Source organism: Conger conger, chromosome 3 (genome assembly GCF_963514075.1).
Source record: "Conger conger chromosome 3, fConCon1.1, whole genome shotgun sequence".
Lineage (NCBI taxonomy): Eukaryota > Metazoa > Chordata > Actinopteri > Anguilliformes > Congridae > Conger > Conger conger.
Genome location: NC_083762.1, coordinates 26,372,071 through 26,395,146, shown reverse-complemented (window position 1 = coordinate 26,395,146; position 23,076 = coordinate 26,372,071). Strand labels below are relative to the sequence as shown.

General features: G+C 39.2%; 1 protein-coding gene across 2 annotated transcripts in view; it reads left to right on the top strand.

Moving 5' to 3' along the window:
- Positions 1-23,076, top strand: part of ahnak (AHNAK nucleoprotein) — a 50,743-nt gene that overhangs the window by 6,623 nt on the left and 21,044 nt on the right. For both annotated transcript variants that reach the window (XM_061236808.1, XM_061236807.1), the window contains exons 2-5: positions 7,581-7,659; positions 22,068-22,130; positions 22,462-22,619; positions 22,802-23,004. In XM_061236808.1, the coding sequence (XP_061092792.1) occupies positions 22,463-22,619; positions 22,802-23,004 (360 nt within the window). In that variant the 5' untranslated portion in view covers positions 7,581-7,659; positions 22,068-22,130; position 22,462. The remainder of the gene's footprint in view (positions 1-7,580; positions 7,660-22,067; positions 22,131-22,461; positions 22,620-22,801; positions 23,005-23,076) is intronic.

The window sequence follows — 23,076 nt, the reverse complement described above, 5'->3', positions numbered from 1 at the left end:
GGTCAATTATTCAAGCCTAAAGAAAGCCTGGTCACAGCTGGTTCTGCTTCAGTCCTTCCAGTGCTTTCTACCCAGCGCTTGTCTTAGTTGATGCTTGCTGCTGTTTGCACATGGTCAAACCTAGATCTAATTATATTACATGGTGAGACTGACTAATACAAAGAGGCTTAATTTAATTGGCTACCAACATAAAACACTCAAATACCTATGATACAAATACGATATTGCACAAACTATGTTACACAAACTGACCATAAAGCCATATCATCGAGTTGTTTTTTACATTGATAATGTGTATTAAATGGGTATTATAGATGCTTACTTGCACTACAGTGTACCTGTCTTTGCTTGTCTGGAACGACTTGTCGCAGTTGTTCCAACTCAGAAAGAATGCATATGAAGTTGTGAAAGAAGACAAATTGTTGAAGTTGAAGACAAATTGTACAACAGAAGGGAACAGACAGAAGGTGAAAGGGAAAGGGCTTTCATGGATATGTACAAATGCTAAGCCTTGATAATGACTAGAGTAGTAATTATATTGTAAGTAACTTTTTATAAACATTGTCATAATAGTGATTGTGAAATGTTTTTCATGTTTTGCAACAAATGCTTTTATGAATCTAGCGTACCATATTATGAATTGAACAGAAAAGTTTAATCCCCTTTACAGCATCAGTGGTATAATTGTAATTGTTTGTCAAGGTATTTCTTCTCTGCAAAGATGAATACCATGAATTGAATCAGCTGCATCAACTGATTTTTAAGTCAACTGAAAGTGTGCTCAAAAATGAGGAACCCCAGATTATTCAAGGCTCTGTACATTTATTCAAGGGCTGTTATGCTCAATTCAGTCTGACAACATTGTTCACATCTGGCAGTTACCAGTTTGACATGTTCTAGGGCAATTCTTCATTTTAATAATTTTCAAAAAACTGTTTTCCAGAATTCCGTTTTTTTTTCTTTTTGGTATGCATTTCCTTTTAATCTGTCTCTGAGTTGTGGGTAAAGCTGATTAATCATCCATCCAGAATGTGACATGGCTATGCAGTTTTTCAGTTAGTTTGCTGTAGCACTCCATTGCGACCGCACCCTATGAAAGAGGAACAGCTTTTGGGTGTGTCTGCTGGCTAGCCCAGACTGTTTTTGACTGTGTTGGGACTGCTCTGTGCTGCACGCATCTCATACACAGCTCAGATGGGTTTTTGTCTTCATGGGCCAAACCAGACTAGCTAGTTCAAAGACCTTATCTTCCAAACTTCAAATTGAAATTGTGAGTTTTATTCACCCTGTAAGAGTAGGTGTGGGTGAGGTTCCTGTTCCTGGATTTCTGTCTTTTAATGAAGGTGTGGTTATGTTCTGTGTCTGCGTCGGCATACTCACATGGAGCCTTGGTTGGATTCATGTGAATGCTGCCCATGCTGGAATAGGATCTCAGTTAAGAAAAACGATTCTTTGCACACTAAGGGGTACAAAAACGGCAGTAACTAATTTGGTGGCTGAAACATGTGTTCTGTCCAAAATTGAAAAGAATGTGAGCAGCTGGGTCAGAGGCTTAGCAAATGAGATTTGTAACCGGTAATTAGGCACAATTGAGTCGTATTTTTAAAAGACCAAATTAACCAATGCAATAACAAAACTCAGCCATCAAAGCTTTTCTCTCTCTTTGGTGTGACTTCAGTCTCACCAAAGTCTTCTAGAGGAAAAAGTGCACAATCCTAGTCCTCAGATCAGACTTTTGTCAGATCAGTCCTCAGAGCATTATGTAGCAGAGAAGACAACTGGATTAATGCTAGAATCTCTGTTCAGGTCTGAGTTAACCGATTATGTTCTGCTTTGTGGTCTGACTGTGATTAGAAAATTTTCATGGCTTTAGTTGCGCTTTTTTTATGCCACCCATGAGGGTGTAGTCACACCATCCATATGGCTGTATGGCTTGTCTGCCACAGCCAGCATGATAATGTCCTATTGAGCTTATCCACCTATCAAGTTTCTCTGTCAAGTCTTATGCTCCAGTACCCTTCAGCTTGGATAGGTGACTTTACCAAATCCAAAATGTAGGGGATGAACACTGACAAAATAAATGTGTATTTTTTGCTTGTGTCGCTTTTGATGTGCGGCCACACCCTAATGGATATGGTGTCTAGTTTCATTCACGTGCATGCACACATGCACACACACACACACACACACACACACACACACACACACACACACACAGACCAAAGAGGAGAGAACAGTGGGTGGCTGGGCAGAATAGAGGACATTGCTATGCTGTTAGTCACTGCAGGAGAGGCTGGGCTTCTTTCCAACTGGCCTGACTGCTCTATCAAGGAATGCATGTGACTGCAATGAGGCCAGGGTGGGGCCAACTGCTCCCCTTCCTGCTACAGGGTTGTGTTCACAAGCAGGTCTTTTCCTTTGCAAGGGAAGAGCCTGGACTACACCTCGATAGAGTATTGTTGATTGGGGCAAACACAGTTGCTGGAGATGCTTAATGCAGTTGTTGATTATTATTTTTTTCTTTCCCAGGTGGGAAAGAGCTGCTCACAGTGTTCAGTCTTATGTTTACCTCCTTCAAGGGAATACGATGACCACCTGTACATTAGTTGTAGTGGCCTGTTTGAAACAAAATGGCCACTGGGTTTGGGGTGTTAGCACAAAGACGCGTAAACAGGAGGAAAAGCTGGTTGTGTCTGCCAGCTTTTTACTGTCACCCACTCAGTCTCATCACAAGACTAGGAGCTAGCTTGAAATCTTAGCTTCCATCCATTTGTACCAGCATTCTGTGACAATGCTGGAGCCCTGTCATATTAAGAAAGACATATTTTGTTGTATTGATTCTATCAGGATTATCATGGAATATGAATTCCAATGTTTGTGCTGACATTTTTGTGTTTGTATGTGTGTGTGTGTGTGTGTGTGTGTGTGTGTGTGTGTGTGTGTGCACGTGTCTGCCCATGTGTGTGTGATGGAGGAGAGTAAGAGAATGGATCTGCATGTGATGTCACTGTTCTCCAATTTAGAGTATTTTTCTCCTGGTGAACCCCACACAGTATCGTTATAAAGTTAAACCCTTCCAGGTGGAGGCTTCCTGAAACTATTTAACTTAGTTATCATGAAGGAGGCACATATAACTCCTATGTTTATTTCTGCATGGGAGCTTGTAATGATGTTCTACATAACTCTTACTGTATGAATTCACAATACATACAAGTTGGTTATTTTGGCAGAGTTTAGTTGATCTCAGGGGGGTTAAAAAACGGAAAATGAATGCAAAGACTCAAATATGACTAAATCCTCAATTTAACACTGTTGTGTGGTGTCTGAACTACTAATACTGAACTACTAATCAAATTGTTGCCACTGTCCCTGGTACGTAATCAGTCACACCCCTGTCCCCAGCTTTTGAAAGAAAGACTAGTCATACAGCTATTGACCCAGTCTATACCTGACTTGCTTGAGTGGACTCTGACCTGGTCTGAACCAAGAAACCACTCTTCAAACATTGTGAAAAATGCAACTCTGCCACATTTTTTGCAGTAAATGTCTTAGTTGCATAAATTTACAGAGCTGCAGGATCAGTGGTTAATGAGTCCATTAAATTGCTCAAGGTAGTTACACTCATCAGGTAGCTGCTTTGCCCAGCTATGCTGGAGGTTCCTGCAAGGAACATGGACGCCGTAGGAGGAAAGTTTTTTTGGGAACTGAGACTTGACAATTGTACAGTTTCCTTCCATATTAGGTATTTTTCCTCTTGCTTTCTGTTTTTTTTTTCATGGTGGGTAAAATTAATAAAGCATGGTCCCAAAGGAAATTGTACAAGTCAGATGACTTTGTCATCTGTCTCTGCCTGTGTGCAGCGTGTGCACAGCTGCCCTGCCCAATGTTTCTCCACAAACAGAGTGACATCATTCCACTGCCTGTCCTTCATCACGACCAGTCCTTGTCTATTTCAGTAGCTGTCCCATTATTGAAATGACCAATTTCACAGTCAAGTGGGAGGGTTGGAGGAGAAAGTGTATTTTTGAAATTCATAGACTTGATTGGTGAAGTGTTAAGTGGTAACAAAGACACTTCTGTTGGCAAACTTACAGACAGCTTACTCAGACAGGTAAGCACAATAAGGTAGATACCAACCCAATTGTCTGTGTGATTACAATATAACTCCTGTTTCACTACAATAGTGTCCAAAAGTCTTAGGCGGATGTAAATAATTCTGTAAAGCGAAGATACTTTCAAGAATAAATGTCTAAATACAGCAGTTAAAAATTAAATGAAATCAATATTTCTTGTGACCACCCTTTACCTTTAAAATGGCATCAGGTCTCTTTGGTACACTGTAATGCAAATCTATCAGCAAATCAGCTACAAAGATTTTGTAGAACATGCCATAGATATTCTGTAAACGTTTGCTGTTTCGCATGCTTCTAGATCTTCAGGTTATCCCAGACAGTTTTGATCAAGTATTTAGTTGATAAGTGGTCTATTACTTCATATGTTACTTCAGCAAAATACCAAAACATTTTAATTTTGGGGGAAATTTATGTTTGGATATCTCAAAATTGCTCTTTCCTACTGACAAACTAATGTAGAAAAAAAAATCTAAGACCACATTTTTATGAAGAAAATCTTAAGGCTAAGACTTTTGCACAGTACTAGTAGGTGTGTATTAATGTGCAGCAGAATAATGTACCGATACTAGCATGTAGGTTTATACCTCAACATCAAATTATAGTATCATGATCTAATGGTCTCAATTATCCTGACCTAATGCCAACCATAAACCAAGCACCAGATCCACCCCTTTAATCACATGAGCTTAGTGTAGTATAATAACATAATTGGATTGCCAAATTGCAAAGTGTGCTATGAAGGAATCTGCAGCTTCTTCATGAGAAATTCTTCAACTTCTCCTTTGATTCAATAGAAAGTTGGTCTGTGCAGATACCATGTAGGCCTATATGGAAGAATGCAGTCATGAGGTTGTCTGTATATATAATTAATCACTGATGGTTGTCATGTTCACCACATGTATCAAGAAACACAGGGTTCTGGTTATGTAAACCTAGGGAGAACTAATACAGATAAACACAGATTTCATGCTGCATCTAGAGTCCCAAGTCAGATTCCACATATGTCTTATTGAGTGTATTCAAGCATTCCTTCTTTTTCAGACTCATAAGCAAGAAAATTGGTTTTTTGACACAGCATTTTTGAATATTTGGGAAATAATAATCCAACTTGGGGAGAATCATGTCCTGTAAAACTACCTGTAAATGCTGGTTCAAAACCTCGGTTTGATTTGATTGTATCTGGTATATATATATATTTTTTTTTTACGTGTTATGCTTCCTTGTTTTTGTATCTGAACTTTCGCAAAAAGCAGTAGCTTTTTTTCAAGTCCTTAACCCTACCCTAAGAGCCCAATTTGAAAAGTATAAAAAAAAAAAAAAAGTGGAAATATGTAAATGAAAAGTTAAATAAAAATGGCTGGGATATCTGGGGAATGGGGTAATCACATCTGATTGAATGTATTATCCTGTGCATACTTGTATTCGCATGACATGCAACTCACTGGATAAATTGTATTCCATCATTGATAGAAAAATTGCATTGCTATTAGATTTAAACAACAATATAGCAATAATTTTGATGAATTTCAAAATTCAAAAAACATTGGATGGCACTGCACAAGAGACCAAAGCACATAATGTACATAATGAGCTTTGTGTACATGCTCACACGTTCCTCTCCTGTATGGTCTCTGAGTCATCTGAATCTACATGGGTACAGATATACACTGGCCACATAAAGTGGTGGCTTGGCAGATTTTCACAGAACATATGCAGGAATTCTGTATCTCAGCATCCGGGCACGCCTTTTGTCCACTGAAAAAGAGCCAAAGCTGATAAGATTGCTTTTCCTCCTGCTTACAGTAGCACCGCAATTATGCAATTAAAAGCCCATAATAAAATAAGTTAAATTTGATCATTAGAGTGGGTGGGGCAGCAGTTGGTTATTGGAGATTGTATTATTATTGTATAGTATTAATCACGCTTTGTTATTACATTATTTTAAATATTTCTTAATTCTGCTAATTGATACAGTTCAAATAACCTGTATTCCTGTCTCCAAGGAATATAATTCAAATAAAGGCATGCGCATAGTGTTTGCACCTTTCAATATGCATGATATGTCAGTCCATGTTTGCACAACACATAAATGGGACACTGCTTGGCCTGAAAAAGAACTGAAATGAACTGTGGCATGTACATCAATGTCGGCAACTGGTTCCACGCTTGCTACAGCACTGTGAAGGAATGGCTTCCACATACTTCACATCCTTAAAATGCACACCTGTCACAAACTTCCTTCAGTGTTCTGTCCAGGGTCATCTGCAACACATGCTCAGTAATACAAAACCATATTTCACAGAGATCTTACAGCTATCTAGCCTCATGTGCATTCTCTTTTCACAAAACATTTTGGTGAAGGGGTCTCTTGTTTCAAATGTTTCTGTATTATAATTGCAATAGGTCACGTGGTCTTTGATTTCTACATACAGTCCATTGTGTCTGACAGGTGTAATGTCTCTGCTTCTTGCAGTTTGACGCTTATTGGACTACCTCTGACAGTTTAATGAGCTCGTCTAGTTCAGGTTAAATGTATTTATTAAATGTATTAGGTAGAAAGTATTTTATTTTCAGTCAATTAATATTTGTCTAAAGACGAAAGCACATTTTAATTATAATTTGAATTGAATTGGTCTATTTGATTATAACAATTTGTGTTTTAAAATTTCATATTGAGTGATGTAATCTTATGACTGCTCAAGAACTGCAGCTAAACTCCTAATCCAATAAACATTTAGATTGATACACTACATTTAAATCCCACGAAGAGAAGTGTACTGAACAGGGATTAGAAATAATGTTCTCAGTCTCAGTTTTGGAATGAAAATAAATTGACCTTTGAAACATAAATTGTTAATGCATTCATGTGTTACTCCAATGCAACTTTTATTGTGGAACAACCAACATAACTGGGCTTTTTCAGTATGCAGATCTCATCTCCAGCAAAGATTATCGCTATATTGTCAGAAATGGATAAAACTTCAGTTTCTTCCTGTCACTTTCTGGAGACAAATTTCAGAAATTAGAGAATGGACAAAATAGTGATGTCATGTTTTGGATTAAAAAAAACTGCCCTTTAGTTTTGGTTGCACTGGCAGTTTATTTCTGAATCAATTGACCTATCATTTGTACCCACACCTGCCTATAGCTATGAACCTGGCACAGTCTCAAGGAGGACTAATGGAGACAGAACATTAATCACTTATGGCGTCAGTCAGACAACTGGTTTTGCTATAAGAGGGAAATCATGAATTTATCAAATCTAATATTTTAAAATCTGTTGGATGGGATAATCCAGATTGTATGATCGTATATAACAATTATCACTTATATGTCAGCATTTTTTTTTTTTAATAAGATTTTCCCGTCCATCTGTTTTGCCATCCAGGAGGCAGCTAAGTTAGCCCCAATGACAATTTTTTTAAAATGATCTCTCCTTTCTTACAGATACATAGGGCATAAAGGAGAAGGAGGAGGGAAGGAGCAAGAGAAGAGGAGCCCCAGGCAGTGTTTGAGCAACTAGGAGGTATGTGTGCTGCATTTCCCCAAAATCTCTCCTGATGATGATAGGCACAAGAAACACACTGTGACTTATTCAGGAATAATCTCTCTAAATCTGATAAGGAGCTAAAAACATACCAAACATATTTCTTGGAGACACTCTCTCATCTGCGTGAGTGTTGCCTTTATAACAGATTTGAAAACAGATTTGAAGAATCTTTTCTGCATGTGTGAGTGTGTGTGTTTGAAGGAAGAAAGAAATACTGTATGACACAAGCAGCTGCCCTGTAAGCAGCTAAAGATTGCTTGTGTTTGGCTTGTGGTTCTCTTCAGAGAATCCTAATAATTTGTTTATGTACAAGTTCATAACAACAGAACCATCTCCCCCATAGAAAAAAAGGGTTGCGTTGCTTGGATGATGGTGGTCAAAAGCTGGTTGGGAATTACTGTTGTCAGATAAGCGCTTTGTAGAATCGTCAGTTTCCTCAGGCTCTCTAACACATAACACACTGACACAATGAACCATTTTAATGATGGTGGAAGGGGCAGATTCCTCCCTCTCACACATTGATCAGCTGGGTAGAATGCTTCATTCCTCTTTCTGCACCCTTTGAATGTATTTTGTTGTACATAACTTTTTGTACTTTCTGACCAGCTAGGAAATGGAACAAAAAGGGTAGTAGTTTATGCTTGAGGCCGGGCGTGACTGCATGTCTTATGATGGCATGAAAACCAGGCAAACAAACACAAAACCTCTTATGTTTGTTTGCTCTTACACCATAACAGATCATATGATATTGGATGATGGCCAGCTTCTCTTGCTGCCCTCTGTGCTTCAGCTGCCCGCTGCAGAGGATGACCCTCTGAGGATCTTTCTCTTTAAAGATCCTCATGCAAATACTTGTTTCTTTAAAAAGCTCACCTTCTCTCTATCATGATGAATGTTGTAAGGTTGTAAAATACACTTTTTGAGCCCTACTCTGATGTAGTGCTTTCCACAGTTACAGTTAATGTCATCAACATAACCATACATATTGTGAGAACTAGATGTACATTGGTAACAAGCTGTATATTCTTTTGGAAATGTCAGAGATGGGTGAGTCATTGCTTTACAGCAAAAGCAGGTGAGCTATCTGTAAAGCTCTGCTGGTGGTTGATGCTAACTAATGGAAAGGCAGATCAATGGCAAATCCCAAATTTTAAGATGGCAAAATATTTACATAACATTGCCATCAAATATTGCCATCTTTAGGGAGACCATTTGAACATACATTTATTATGGACAAGTTTCAGTTTTTTATTTTTGACATGAAAGTCTGCATACATATCCTCTAGTAGGTCGATATCAATGTGCTACTAGTGCCGTTTGTTTGCAGGGTCAGTTTTGCATGTAATGGTGGGATTTGCCATGTATGTTCCAGATGCAGTATAGACTGGGCGCCTATAATACGGTTTTCATTTCTGTTTTCTTTCCCTTTTTCTATCATGCAAAGACCTGCCCCCCAGACACATTCCTCTGGAACTGCTGTCAGAGCTAAAGCCCTCCCCTTCATGTTTCCTCTCTCGCTTTCTCGTGCTCTCTTGCATTCTCTCTCTCTTTCATTCTCTCTTGCTTTAGCTCGCTCTCTTCTCGCTCTCCTCTTCCCCCACTCTGCCCCTCCCAAAATTCCCTGCCAGGAATCTGTCAAATCTGTGAGAATAACTAAAGGCTAAGTAGTTCTCAAGATCATAAAGAAGTGAAGGTTTAAGAAGGAGGAAGGAATAGAAACAGAGGGATGTTGAGACTGGAGGTCAAGGGGTGGTGTTTTCTTAGGAGGAGAGAGGGATCGAAAGAGGAGATGGGGAAATGGGCGTGGCACTGGGTTTGTCCTTGTGACATAGGAGACGGAGAGAAGAATAACAAGCTATTCCTCCTTTGCCTCAGAGCTGTGGGAGCTGTTGAGAACACATAGCTGTTAGTTTTCCCCTCCCACTGTTACGGCCTGCTTTTGTAAATACCTGGAATGGCCAACAATAATAATGTAGGCTGTTTAAAAGATTGAGTGTTGTGTTTCCTGGCATCCTGCATGATTCCTTGGACCTGGGCAATTGCAACGGTGTTCAAGATATGTCCTTTCAAACAAATCCAATTGAATATCCCTGAGGTACAGATTTTACTAAGGTCATTAAAGCACAAAATATGTGCCACAATGTAGAGCTGGGCAATTCAATGAAAATGAATTGTTATCAACGATAAGCGTCCCCAACCAACCTCATTTTTCGAAGGTCGGTATGTTCAATAACAGTGTTTTTAAATAATTTATGATAAAAACTATTTATGTAAAATATTATTAATGAGGTTGTGCAACTTGTGCCATGGTGATCCATCCATTTAAACTACAATACCCAGTAGGCTACTTCGTAATGCCCAGTTGCATGTTTCCGTCTCGTCCAGCCTTCATTCGAAATTCAGAACTGAAGTTGTCAGCTTGTGTTCTTCTAAGCTTCATTTAGTTGACCAAAAAGTCAACTACTTCGATGAACATCGAGTTGGTGAACCGGACGTAGAGACCTAGAGAGGTTGAGTAGAGATATTGACAAGAAAGGTACAAATTTTGGGTGGATTGTTTGATGGATTTTTTGGTTTATGACTTTGGAAATTAAAGTTTGGATCATGGATGAATGGACTTTAAGACATGGACTATGAAGTGGTAAAAGGAGGACAAAAGATAAGGAAAAGGGCAATTAAAAATTAAGATAAGGATGACAAATATGTAGTTGGAATGAAGGTGGATGGGACTGGATGGGAAGTAAATAGCATTTTCAATTATGCCCATGGGTTAACCAGGTGGGAATTGTAGTTGTGGAGTGCCAATTATAAAGACTTAGGAATAAAGCATTAAAAATCCAAAAGTTTTGGAATAACAAAAGTTGCCTGCTTTTTAATGAGGGAAAAGGCATAATCAGTGGGGTTCTGTTAACATTCTGTTATCGGTAGACAAGGATTGTTTTTTTTTAGGCGGAGACAAGGATTGTTTTTTGGAGGTGGAGGGAGTTGTTGGGGCAAGGCAGATGAAAAGGTATAGGGAGGGTGTTTTAGAAGAAAGTGGGTCACTAGTACTCGAGTTTGATGGGGATTTACCAGAGAGGCTTTATTTAGATCATGTTAGTTACAGGGTGAGGGCAAAAGGGTTCCACTGAGGTACTATTGGTGTCAGGACAATGAACATGTGGCAGCTGGGTGCACAGGTGTAGAAGGTGTGGGGAAGAAAGCTATTTATTATCGCGTGATTCCCCTCAGTGTTTATTATCATTGTGAGGGGAATCACGAAACGAGAGCAAAGCAGTGTGAAAGGAGGATGAGGGAAAGTGAGGTGGAAAACACATGCAGAAGCAAGAATGAGAGTGACTAAAATGAAATGTAAATAAATGTCAATGTGAGGAAAGAACCGGATAGAGCTGGGATAGAGGGAAAAGATCAAGGAAGATGTGGCCAAGAAATCATGCGTATGGAAAGAGAAAATCTTTTGCTTTTATTGCGATGGTGATTAATTGTGCAAGTGAGATTAAATAAAATCAGAGAGAACCAGGATGGTGGTGGATGCAGCTAAGCCGATTTTGAGCATATCTGATATCCAATATACAAGGGAATTTGGTGAGGGTTTGGAGGGAGCCAGATGCCAGGGATATAGGGAAATGATAAATAATTGGGATACAGTTATCTGAGGGTTTATTATTGCTATTATTTTTTATGTCTTTATTTTATTATTTTTTAGAGACTTATATGTACATTATCCAGTGGGTGGCGGCATCGCCATATGGTGTAACCTGTAAAAACCAAAGAAGAAGAACTACTTAAAATGCAAAAACACAAAATCAGTTTTTGAGACACACTTGTACTATAAGTTCATCATAACTCTTCTCACCATAATAAGGCGCGCATCAGACTAGCAGCAGCGACATCTGAAGAGACAGTTAACTAGCTAGCTAGCTATATAGCAGGAACACTTATTTGTTATACAAATTTGTGGTGAATATATGTTGGTATAGTAAAAAGGGAAAATGCTTAGCAGTATGTATACTAAGGTTAAGATGAGAGAACATGATATTTGCAGATAATGTTAGTCATCTCTAGTCAGTGACGTTAGTAAGCATATGTACTTTTATGCCCTCATTAACTGCTGCATTGTATTTTTAGCTAGATGACTTACATTCCGTTATATTTGATTGAATATTTATGTTTATGTACTGTATACTTTTAGATTTAGTTTGCATTTAATGTTAAGTCTGATAGTCACATTATTTATAGTTTTATAACGTTTTATAGTGTAGACTCACTGTGTTCCGAACAGCATCTGCTTCCCCCAGAATTTAATGTCCATTCGATGGTAGTTTTTCTCCTGAGGAAAGTGGTTTATGATTATGGTTGCTTATTGGTTCTCCCAGACACTGAAACACTTTGATTGATATGAATTTTAGCAATAACTATAGAGAAAACGACAAATAACTACACAACTTCCCTGTGTTGCTTACGATGTTCCCAACAGCACCTGAAGCACAACTACAACTTTTTTTACACTCTGTTATATGGCAGAGCCATATAAGCCTGCCTGGTTCATAGTCTCTCATTAGCAACAGCTTCCCCAACACTGTCACAGTGGAGCACCATTACCTTGTCACTGTATGCTGGAACGGATAGCGTGCGTGACTTGTACCAAGTTTTTATGAAAACTGAAAAATATATACTTTACACACACACAAAAACTAAAGCTAATCTGGAAGTAATTTCTTATTTATTTGTCATGCAAGTTGCACCGTTCAGCACATTGTGAGCTAACTTGGTGTTCAGAACACGGTGAGTCTACGTTACTTGTCTTAAACGCACATTGTGCAATATGTTAATGGTAAATAATGTTCATTACAATCTTAATTGCAAATATGTAATGTGCAATGTGCAATGTGAAAATTATATTAAATGTACTATATTAATTCATTGTGTTTATCGTCATCAAGGTAAATGTATTAAATGATCATTATTGATTTGAGGCCATATCACTCAGCTCTATCATAAAGGTGAGAATTTAGAAAATCTGCGAACATTTTAATGTTTCTCCTGACTGGAAAACAATGGGCCTCATGCAAAAACAAATTTGTATGAAGGGCAAATACGAGTGTGCCACGTTGGATTCAACAAACACACCTAACTTCAGACAACTGTCCTAAATGAAGATATCCATTACAATACAGTATATACGGTACTGTTGGTTGGTTCCATCGGATAGATGGCCAATGGGATTAACAAGAACAAAGGACGACTGATACCTAATTGGGTAGACTGTGGTTAATTTGTTTCTGACAAAACATAATATGACAGACCGTTGATACACTTTCTTTTTTTCCTCCATTAAAATAAGTTTCTGAAAACATTTGAGGTGAGAAATAAACAACACAGTTGCTGACTCTTGATTCATATTTGATCTGCAACTCCTAGTTTTAGAGTTTGATCTGAGTTCTGTATGCCAGGTGTGCTGCACTGCCTTGTACTTCAAGGCTCGTGTTTACATGGCTCATGCAGAACCACTCGTTAAAAATGTTCCAACCTAAGAAAAGATTCTAAATAAGAGAAAATTGACAACTGACTGACAACATGGAAGTACAGTGAAGTGTACCCCTGCCATTCTCCCATCATTCACAAGGATTCATTTCAGCCTCAGTTAATCTTAGATGGAGTAACCGTATCTTCTTCTTCACCCTAAGCTCTTGCCTGTCTTGTTGGCTGACCCTGTCCCTCCCGATCCAGAAAGTTTGGGCAAAGTTTAAAAAAGGTTTTCAAATAACCCGAAGTCATCACACTCATACACACAATATTCTAGATCACATAAGGCACCAAGTTTTATTTTTGCAAATTAAACAGTTTAATTGGACTGTGACTCATTGTATGTCCTTGGATATTTTCCAAGCCTAGTGAGACCAATCACTATTTGCACTGCATTCCAGACCACTGGCCTCCATAGTGAAGGAATCCCTGTGCTTATGCAGGGCTTGTGCTCCTTGTCTCACTTGGTTAGTTTATTTTCAGAATGCTATGATCAGATTCATGGTCTTTGCTTTCATGTTCATAATGAAACTATTTTACTTTGGAATTTGGTTTACTCTGGCCTTAGTGATCTGTCTGTCCCTGCTAACCAACCACAACAAAATACATGCCAGATGGGGCAAGCTGCATTCAGCTCTTCCCACCAAGATAATCACGCCACTAACAGCCTCACCAGCTCATCCACCTTTGAGGAATATTCTACAGCAGGGGTGCACAACAAGAGCCGTGTCAGGATTTTTTACTAACTTCTGGTCTTAATTATTTGCTAATGCTAATTATTTGGACTCAATCATATCTTATCTGACATGTGTATGAGTACCAGCTACAGCTGCAGGCTGCAAGTGTATGCTAAAAATGTTACTGTGCTGAAGTACAGGCTTGAACCAGGGTAATGTATAGAGCTGTCAGCAAATTAAAACAAGGCAATTGGCTGGAACAAAAAGCAGTATGCAGACCGGCCCTCAAGGACTGGAGAACCCCAGTTCTATGGCATCGTTGACTGAAATGAAATGAAAAATGTGGAAATTATGCCTTTTGAAATTGGACACATTTGTAATGCTACAAAAGTGGGCTGTGTGATAGCAGTGGGCTTGACTTGGCTTTGTGGTTAATGTTGGCTTGGGATGAAATGTTAAGTATGCTGGGGGTTCGATGTGGCGCAAGGCGCAGGATTAGTAAACAACATTCCACTGCCTGAAAGAGAGGGCTTTTCAGGAGAGAATTGCATTCTACTTTCTCCCTCTCCTCCCTCTGGTAGCACAATCGCAGATGGTGATCAAGGTAAGGGTTGATTCAGTCTATGAACTGTTCATAAAACAGGCATTTCTTTATCTCTTAGAATGTTTCCTCTTGCTTTACACCCAGTGCATTCCAGTACTTAAGAATGTTTTGTTGCTCCATTCAGCAATGAACGGCAAACCAAATGCAGATAATGTCTTTAAGGACAACTCCCGAGAGAACTCATACAATTGTGTATGTAAACTTTCTGACCAGAAAGTTGTAATCCTCCTCCTCCGTTCCTCACTTACCCAGATGATCCTCCTTGGAAGGCTTGGTTGTTTCTTTCTTCCAAGAGCTCATGGCTGATATAAATGAAGGAACAAATCTTCATAATTTTGACATTTTTACGTATGTCTTGCTTTCATTTGTAGTGGGAGTTATCACTTAGCTTGGGCAGTACTTTAGCAGATTACATTTTTTGTTATACAAAACAACTTCTACAGCAGTAAAGGCTAGGGTGTATTAATAAATATGTTACATACAAAAGCATGGGAACAGTAAAGCGAAATTTGTTGGCTATATACTTAAGGCAGTTTTATTTGAGATCAACATACAAGTCATTGTATTGTCAATCAGCTTTACTTTACAGTGTATATATTTTACCATTTTACAGAACAAGCTGTTTTGTGAGTCCCCCTATCTTCAGCAAGACTCAACTGATGGATAAACTTAATCAAAGCAATACATCTGCAAACAAGTATATGACCTATTGGCATCACTTGGTATCTTCTTTGGAAATGCCTTTCCAAGCCTTCACTGTAGCAGTTTCCAGTTTATCTTTGTTCGGGTTTCTATCTTCAGTCTCCTCTTCAGCAAGTGAAATGCATGCTTTATTGTATTTAAATAAGGTGAATTTCCCATTGATGAATGCTTTGGCTGCATAGGCTGTTTGTAATCATTGTCTTGCTGCAATTTTCTCTTGCATCATCAATAAAGATGAGTGAGCCTATTCCAGAAACAGACATACATGTCCAAACTATGACATGTTCATTACATGGACCATGGGTTGTTAATTTCTTTCTCCCCACTTTTGGCTTTCCATTGCCTTGGTAAAGATCTTGTTGGTCTCATCTGTCCATAAAAAATCTGTTCCAGAACTCCAGATTCTGGCTTATCTCATAATTTTTGTTAATTTTAAACTTGTTTTTATTTTTATTCCTGCTACTGAGGAGAGGTCTACATCATGCAGTGTTGCCTCTAGAATTCTGCTGTCAACAGTGTTCTGCATACGGTAGCTTCTGATATAGGCTGTCAAACGAAGTTTGTTGCTCAGTTCAAAAACATGTGCACTGATAAATTCATTCATTAAATTAATCCGTTAGGAAAGTCTTTTTGTAGCATGCAGTCCTCAGATGAAAACTGTAGCCTATTTTCTGTTGCTGCATCACTTACAGTACTGGGAACACCACATGCAGAAGTGTAATTTAGAATTTCACATTATCCCATGTTACGACCCGGTCTAGGGTCAGGCCGTGACAGGGTAAAGGATAGGGAGATGGATTGAAGAGTGTGAACGAAACAAACACTGCAGACCAATGAGTAACTCCGGGCCTGTCTGCCTAAACAAATCAAAATAAACCTCAACTAGTCTTTAAAGGCTTACAGGGCTCAAAGTGGCGTGCAGCCAACCCTCAACGGAGATCATGTCTCCTCCCAGGATTGCCTTCAAAAATAACAAAGGAAAAATAACAAAGCAAAATAACAAACAGTGTCCCGTTGGAAGGATGCAATCCAGCTGGAAACACTCTTTACCGGCGAGCAGAGGGGCAAATCAAAGGCACAGTCAGGGTGGGTGAACAGGGTCGAGCAAGAGTGACATGAACAGATCAAAAAGATCTGGGAATCTATCTCTATCTTTCACAGTCGATCCTGCAGAAAAGTCTCGGTAACAATGCTGTTGACACATAAATGATAATAGCCTGTCATTCTCTTCTGTATATCACTGATTTGGAGCTGCCTTGTTGTGTCTCCTAAAACAATTTTGGTTTTATTCACTGTTATGTTATTCTCACCACTGTGAAGACCAAGTGTATGTATGCTATATAGGCTACGAAAATATGCAACAAATTGATTCAATAAGGGACGCAGCATTTCTTTTTTCAATACGGGATGATCCTGTATTATAAGGGATGGGTGGCAACTTTACCTCCTAGCAACAACATGCAGATAGAACTTAGCTAGCTATCTAACTTGGCTATCTCTCAAAACTCAAAAGCTAATAGAACCACTGCTAGACTAATTAACTTTAACTTCTGAAAACCACCAGACTCAATGTTTTACTTGAGGAACTGGTGTGCAACCAAACTTTATCTGCAGTATCTGGGCTACCTTTTAAAACTCCAAGCAAAATTATGTCAGAAATATTTATTATATTTATTAGACTAACACAGCGGGGCACATGTTCAGACAAAAAAATAGTAAAATAAATAAAAAACTATAGATAATCCTCTGGGCCTTGTTTCACAAAACAGGATTGCTGATTTGGCTGGATAGAGTAAAATCCTGCTTCATGTGATACCCATTTTCTGAAATTATCAATGCTGCTTTCCACTCAACTCCTTCTAACCATCTTTTCATTCTAGCGTAGTATGGTCCAAGCTTGCCAGTCTAGCTTCCCTGCTGCGAAGTCCAGCTATGATCCAGCCATGATCAATATGACCAAGCTGGTCATAAAACCAGCTCCCAGCTGTTTCAAAACATAACTTGAGCTGGTCAAACCAAGTCAAGCTGGGAGCTGGTCTGAACTGGTCAACCAGCTACCTCAAACCTAGCTTGAGCTGTTTTTTTCCGGCAAGTTGAAAAGATAATCGAAATGTAGCTTACATGTGACCCATCCTGACTTTCCAGCCACCTAATCACATTTTGGGGTGGGGGTAAAGCACAGGCATTACAACAGATACTTTACAACTTGTTTGATAACAAAATGATTCTAGAAAGGTCTGTCTTACTTTTCTGTTCAGTGATTTATGCACCATGCTATATTGATATGGATTGAATGTGCATAACTGTGTGTGGCTAATGTCTAGAAAGCATATCAAAAAACCCATATCAATACAAGGACCAAATCAGAGTGAGTGAAACTGCATAGCCAACTTCTAGGGAATTTCATACACAAGCAAGGGGGCCAGTTGCACTGCCTCAGACTTTGGATGTTTGGCAGGAATGAGCCCAAGAATAACCTGAACATCCTACAAAAGTTTAGAGCTTTCTCAACACACAATGGCAATTCTTGCAAAAAAAAAGACTAGTACTGTATGATCACATTGGTGTCCAGAAGAGTGTTGGCAAAGCAAAAGCCCCACGGTGAGACAGCATGAAGCATTTTTCAGGTGCCCCACCCAGTCCTAAGACAGACATGCTAATTAGTGTGCTGGATCTAGCCAACTGAGCAGCTGACCACAAGAATCTGACAGTGTGGGATTTCTCAAAAGCAGACGACTTCCAATCTCCTAGTCTCCCACTCACTTACTCACACATACTCAGACTCAGCCCAATCAGAAAGACATCCTTGACGAGTCCCAGAGAAATGGTAAATGGTTGGCATTTATATAACACCTTCATCCAAAGCGCTGTACAAGTGATGCTTCTCATTCACCCATTCATACGCACACTCACACACCAACGGCAATTGGCTGCCATGCAAGCCACTGACTAGCTTGTCAGGAGCATTTGGGGGTTTGGTGTCTTGCTCAGGGACACTTCGACACAGCCCGGGCGGGGGATCGAACCGGCAACCCTCCAACCGCCAGACAACTGCTCTTACTGCCTGAGCCATGTCGCCCCGTCAAGAAAAATTGACTGTTCAAATGACTGTTGCCCAGTTGTGTACATTTGTGGGTGCCTTGGGTTTGAATTGACAATGTAGCCGCAATTAGGCTTATGAGTCTGAAACAAGGATGTTGAAGTGAGCTGCTTCTGGCTCAGACAAATGGCGCAGAGCCCCAGAACACAACTTACAACTTTCAGTTAATCCATGAGCTGACCAGTCTTTTTGTATTGTCCTCCAAAGTAGGAGTGAATTGTGCTTCACATGAGGGAGAAGCTCAGACAAATCAATCACCCTGTCAAGAGTGTGGAAAAATAAAATTACAATTTCAATCTTTTCTGACTGTGACTTCATTGGGTGGAATTTGACTGGCTACATTTGGTGTATTGCTCACTGTGACCTCACTTTCTGATACAGGGTTGTTAAGGCAACTCAATGAAAACAGCCAAAGCCAATGGTGTGACTCAGATCCTGTTGCCATTGTGTAAATCCAGTGGATTTCCAATTCTTTCCCCTTTTCTGAACTTTTCTCAATGTAACATGCCATATTTCACATTTATTTCAGTGACAAATAGATATGCTTTTCCTACTAGATGCCTTACTGTCATGTGTTTCCCACAACAAATAACAATAACATGTTGAACATGGCCAAAGTACAAGTTTGTTAAAGCATATCATACATTTCAGTGGTTCAATCAATAGTTTTTTTAAACACATACACAATGAAGCTTCTGAGTGCTTTTGCTTCTCAGTGCTTTTATCTTGTTTGAGCTGATACAATTTATACCACATGATCTTGTGTTACCACAAAGTTACCACATAATTTCAAGGGTTTTATCTGTCTATACTGGAAAAAAAGGTTATTGAATGTGTATTATAAATGTACAGTGCCGTGAAAAAGTATTTGCCCCCTTACTGATTTCCTCTATTATTGCACATTTATCATATTGAATGGTTTTTGGATCTTTAGAAAACATTTAGTAGAAGGGAAACTAAGTAAACAAAACACATTTATCAAATTATTTTTTCATTTATTTCATGGAAAATTAATTTAGTACCGATAACACCCAAGTGATTGCCCTTAACTGGTTGCACCACCTTTAGGAGCAATAACCACTACCGAACACTTCTTAAAATTTGATGCCATTCTTTCACATTGCTGTGGAGGTATTATAGCCTATTCTCATTTGTAGAACTGCTTTAATTCAGAGAAATCGCTGGGTTGTCAAACATGAACTGCCGCAGCATCTCTACTGGGTTCAAGTCGGGACTTTGCAGCAGAACCAAATTACACTTCAGCTTCAGCTCATAGACAGATGACTGGACTGTCTCCTCAAGAATTTTCTGCTACAGAGTAGAATGAATGATTCCTTCAATAATGGCCAGTTGTACAGGTCCCAAGGCAGCAAAGCATCCCCACATCATCATACTACCCCCACATTTGACTGTTGTTATATTTGCTGTGAAATGCAGTATTTGTAAAATGCTGTCCATACTATCCCAGAAGGGGAACATCCAGGTGCTTTTTTGCGAATGATATTTGCAAACGTGTTGATCTTTCTGTTGTTTAGGTTTCTTCTATTAATCCAGTTTTTGCCCAGTCTCTTTTTTAGTTGACCACTGACCTTAGCTGAGGCTAAGAGAACCCTGGAGTTCTTTGGATGTCATTCTGGGATCTTTTGTGACTTCCTGGATGAGTTGTCACTATGCCCTTATAAATGGCTTTGGAATAGCTCAGTCAATGTCCTGACTTGAACCCAAAGGAGATGCTGTCACATGACCTGAAATGTCCTGAATTGAAAACCTACCAGTTTGAATTAAAGCAGAGTAGTGGGCAAAACGTCCTCCACAGCAAAAGACTATCTATCAGTGGAAGACTGATATCAATTTACCAGAAGTGTTTGGTTAGTTATTGCTGCTGAAGGTGGTGTAACCAGTTAAGTTTAAGGGGGCTATTACTTTTTCATATGGGATATATTAAAAACTGTGTTTACTCAGGTTCCATTTGTCTAAGATTACATTTTGTCTTAAGATCTGAAAACATTCAATGTGACAAATATGCAGTAATAGAGGAAGGGGGGCCAATACTTTTTCTTGGAATTCTACACATTTAATATGTGCACATTGATTCTAAATATATTAGCTGGCTATTCCTTTTCTTCCTATTGCATTTGAGTGACATAGGACAAAAATAGCCCACACTGAAAAACACCAAGCATATTGTCTTTATAGTTAATGGCATATTCAGAGTCTCATATAATAGCTGGGTGGATTGTAGCAGGAGTGGTATTACTGAAACAATGGGCTGTCTGTTAACAGGCAGGGAGAGGCTGGAGGTGGGTGAGGTTGAAACACAGTGAAAATGAAAAGCACAGAGGCAGGTCCCATCAAGAGATCCTTCAGGATGAGTTCTGTTAGTAGAATGAGGGGGCATAAATGGACATTTGTAAAAGGTAAATTTCACACAGATATTAGGAAGTATTTTTTCACATAGAGAGTATTCACTGTGTGGAATAGCTTGCCAGGTCATGAAGTAGAGGTAGAAACTCTGGGGGTATTCAAGACTAGGCTTGATATGGTGCGAGATACTATCAAATTTGTAGGTAAACAGTGAGCACTAGGTTCACTTTAATGTTAGTTGTTGAGCTGGATGTCCTGTTTGCATAGTTATGTTATGCCTTTATTGTTCAATTACAATTAATTTACTATACCATTAAAAAATGAATGGAGTGGTGCTGGTACATCATCAATAAAATCAAGGCCTGTTCTTGTTTATTAAAAATAAATTTGGACAAGAATACAAAACAGATTATTGTACTACTACTACTGATATGAGTATGAGATAAAAAGATATAGAGAGGGTGTGGCTGGTGGTGGGGGTGTGAAAGGCAGCTGGAGCCATCATTGTTCTCTGTTGACACTGGAGAGGAGGTATGGGCACAGGTTCAAGCGGTTCTGCTGTTTTGCTTCAGGACAGGGTGTGGTCTCATTTTGGCTAGCTTTGCACAACAACCAGAGAGAGGGAGGGGACGAGGGAGGGGAACCACATTGGCTGGAAAAAGAGAATGTGGTAACATGAAACCAAGGTCCTCCCCTATGTGAGGCTTAGAAGCATTGGGAAGCCATCTGGTGGTGAAAGCCAAAACTGCACCTGTGGAAAATGTAACAGCAATAAGGATGCTCAAAGAAGGAAAGTGTATAGATCTGATTGAGTAAAAGAAAAGCCCACTTAAAGTTAAATGCATAAAACATATATGTTTCCCCTTTCCCCCTAATTTGGAATGAATTAATCAGTGCAGTGACAAAGGGCATTTAATGTGTTTAATTGATCATTGGCGGTCATTAATGCACAGAGATACTATCATTCCCGCCGTCTGAAACCCTTCCATCCCAGGGCAATGCAAGTGCCAACTGTATGTCGTCCTGTGGGACTGCTGTTCACATTTGGTACTGGCATGGTCCAGATTTCAATATCAGACTGTGCCATGCACTGAAATTCTGATACCTTAATAAGGTGAGCCACTCAGCAGCCATGTGTAAAATACTTTTTAGTTAGACTTTTCTTTTGCACAGATTTTATGATAGCTTTGTAAATGTAAATTGCTGCCTTCAATATGTTACTAACAGTGACAGCTGAACTGCATTGTACTTTGTTTGAATTGTTTCAAGAAACAGTTCCATATCTGTCTAATTTTCGCTTGCTTTTTATTCTGTTCTTTCTATTAAGCACATTTCTACTGCAGTGAAGTTTATAACACTGTGTAAAGACACACTCAAAAGGCAATAATGACTTCATTGATTCTCTCCTCAGTGCAAAGACGTGATCCGAGGCTGGTACACATCACACCAAGAGACAAGAAAACAAACATTTGAGGTAATGTTTGACAATTTTTTTCCCTTTTTACTTCTGTTACAGCGATTTCTTTGAATTTGACTTTAAAATTGGCAGCCTGTAGCCTAGTGGCTAAGGTAAATGACTGGGACCAGAAGGTTGGTTGTTCAAGCACTGATGTCACCATGATAAGATCTGTCATTGAGAAAGGCCACCACATTGCTACAGGTCTAATCAACTGTACACCGCTTCGGATAAAACTATATAATATGTTAATTTTGTTTATGTGGTATAAGTGGCAATACTCTTACCTACATTCGCTGAGTTAAACATTTTGTTTTGTGTGCTAACAATCTGTTTGAATGCATTTTAGAATGGCAGAGGAAGAGGAAACGAGAGAAGTCCTCTTCCCACAATGGATGGGTGCAGACAAACATGGCCTTACCATTGAACAGTCTGGTGAGGGTGACATTTTTGTCAAGGAGGTGAAAACCGAGTCCCCAGCTGCTCGCACAGGGAGAGTCCATGAAGGTACAGCATACTTGAGGCCACTGAAAAATAGACTCTGTTAAGTATCTCCTATTGCAATATTTAATGGAAGTGATACATGCTAGCTGCCCTTAGAAAACCTTTTGTACTACAAAAGTATATAATCATTTTTTTGTGGCCCTGCCTTATGGTATCACTTGCAACTTTCTCAATTCCTTGTCCAGGTGACCAGATTGTGGGTGCCACCATCTACTTTGACAATATGAGCTCAGATGAAACAGCAGAGCTTCTCAAGACTCTCAATCGCCACAAAGTTGGACTCAAACTACAGAACCGAGGAGATAAATCACCTTGCCGCTCCCCTGTAGGCACCCTTACTTTGGAGAGTAGGAGCCGATTTGGGAGCTCCAGTCCCGAAATTATACTGGTGAGACTATCAAAATAATTCTAGTCTATTACTTTTCAGTTGTCTGTCTCCAGAGCTACAGACAGTATTTTA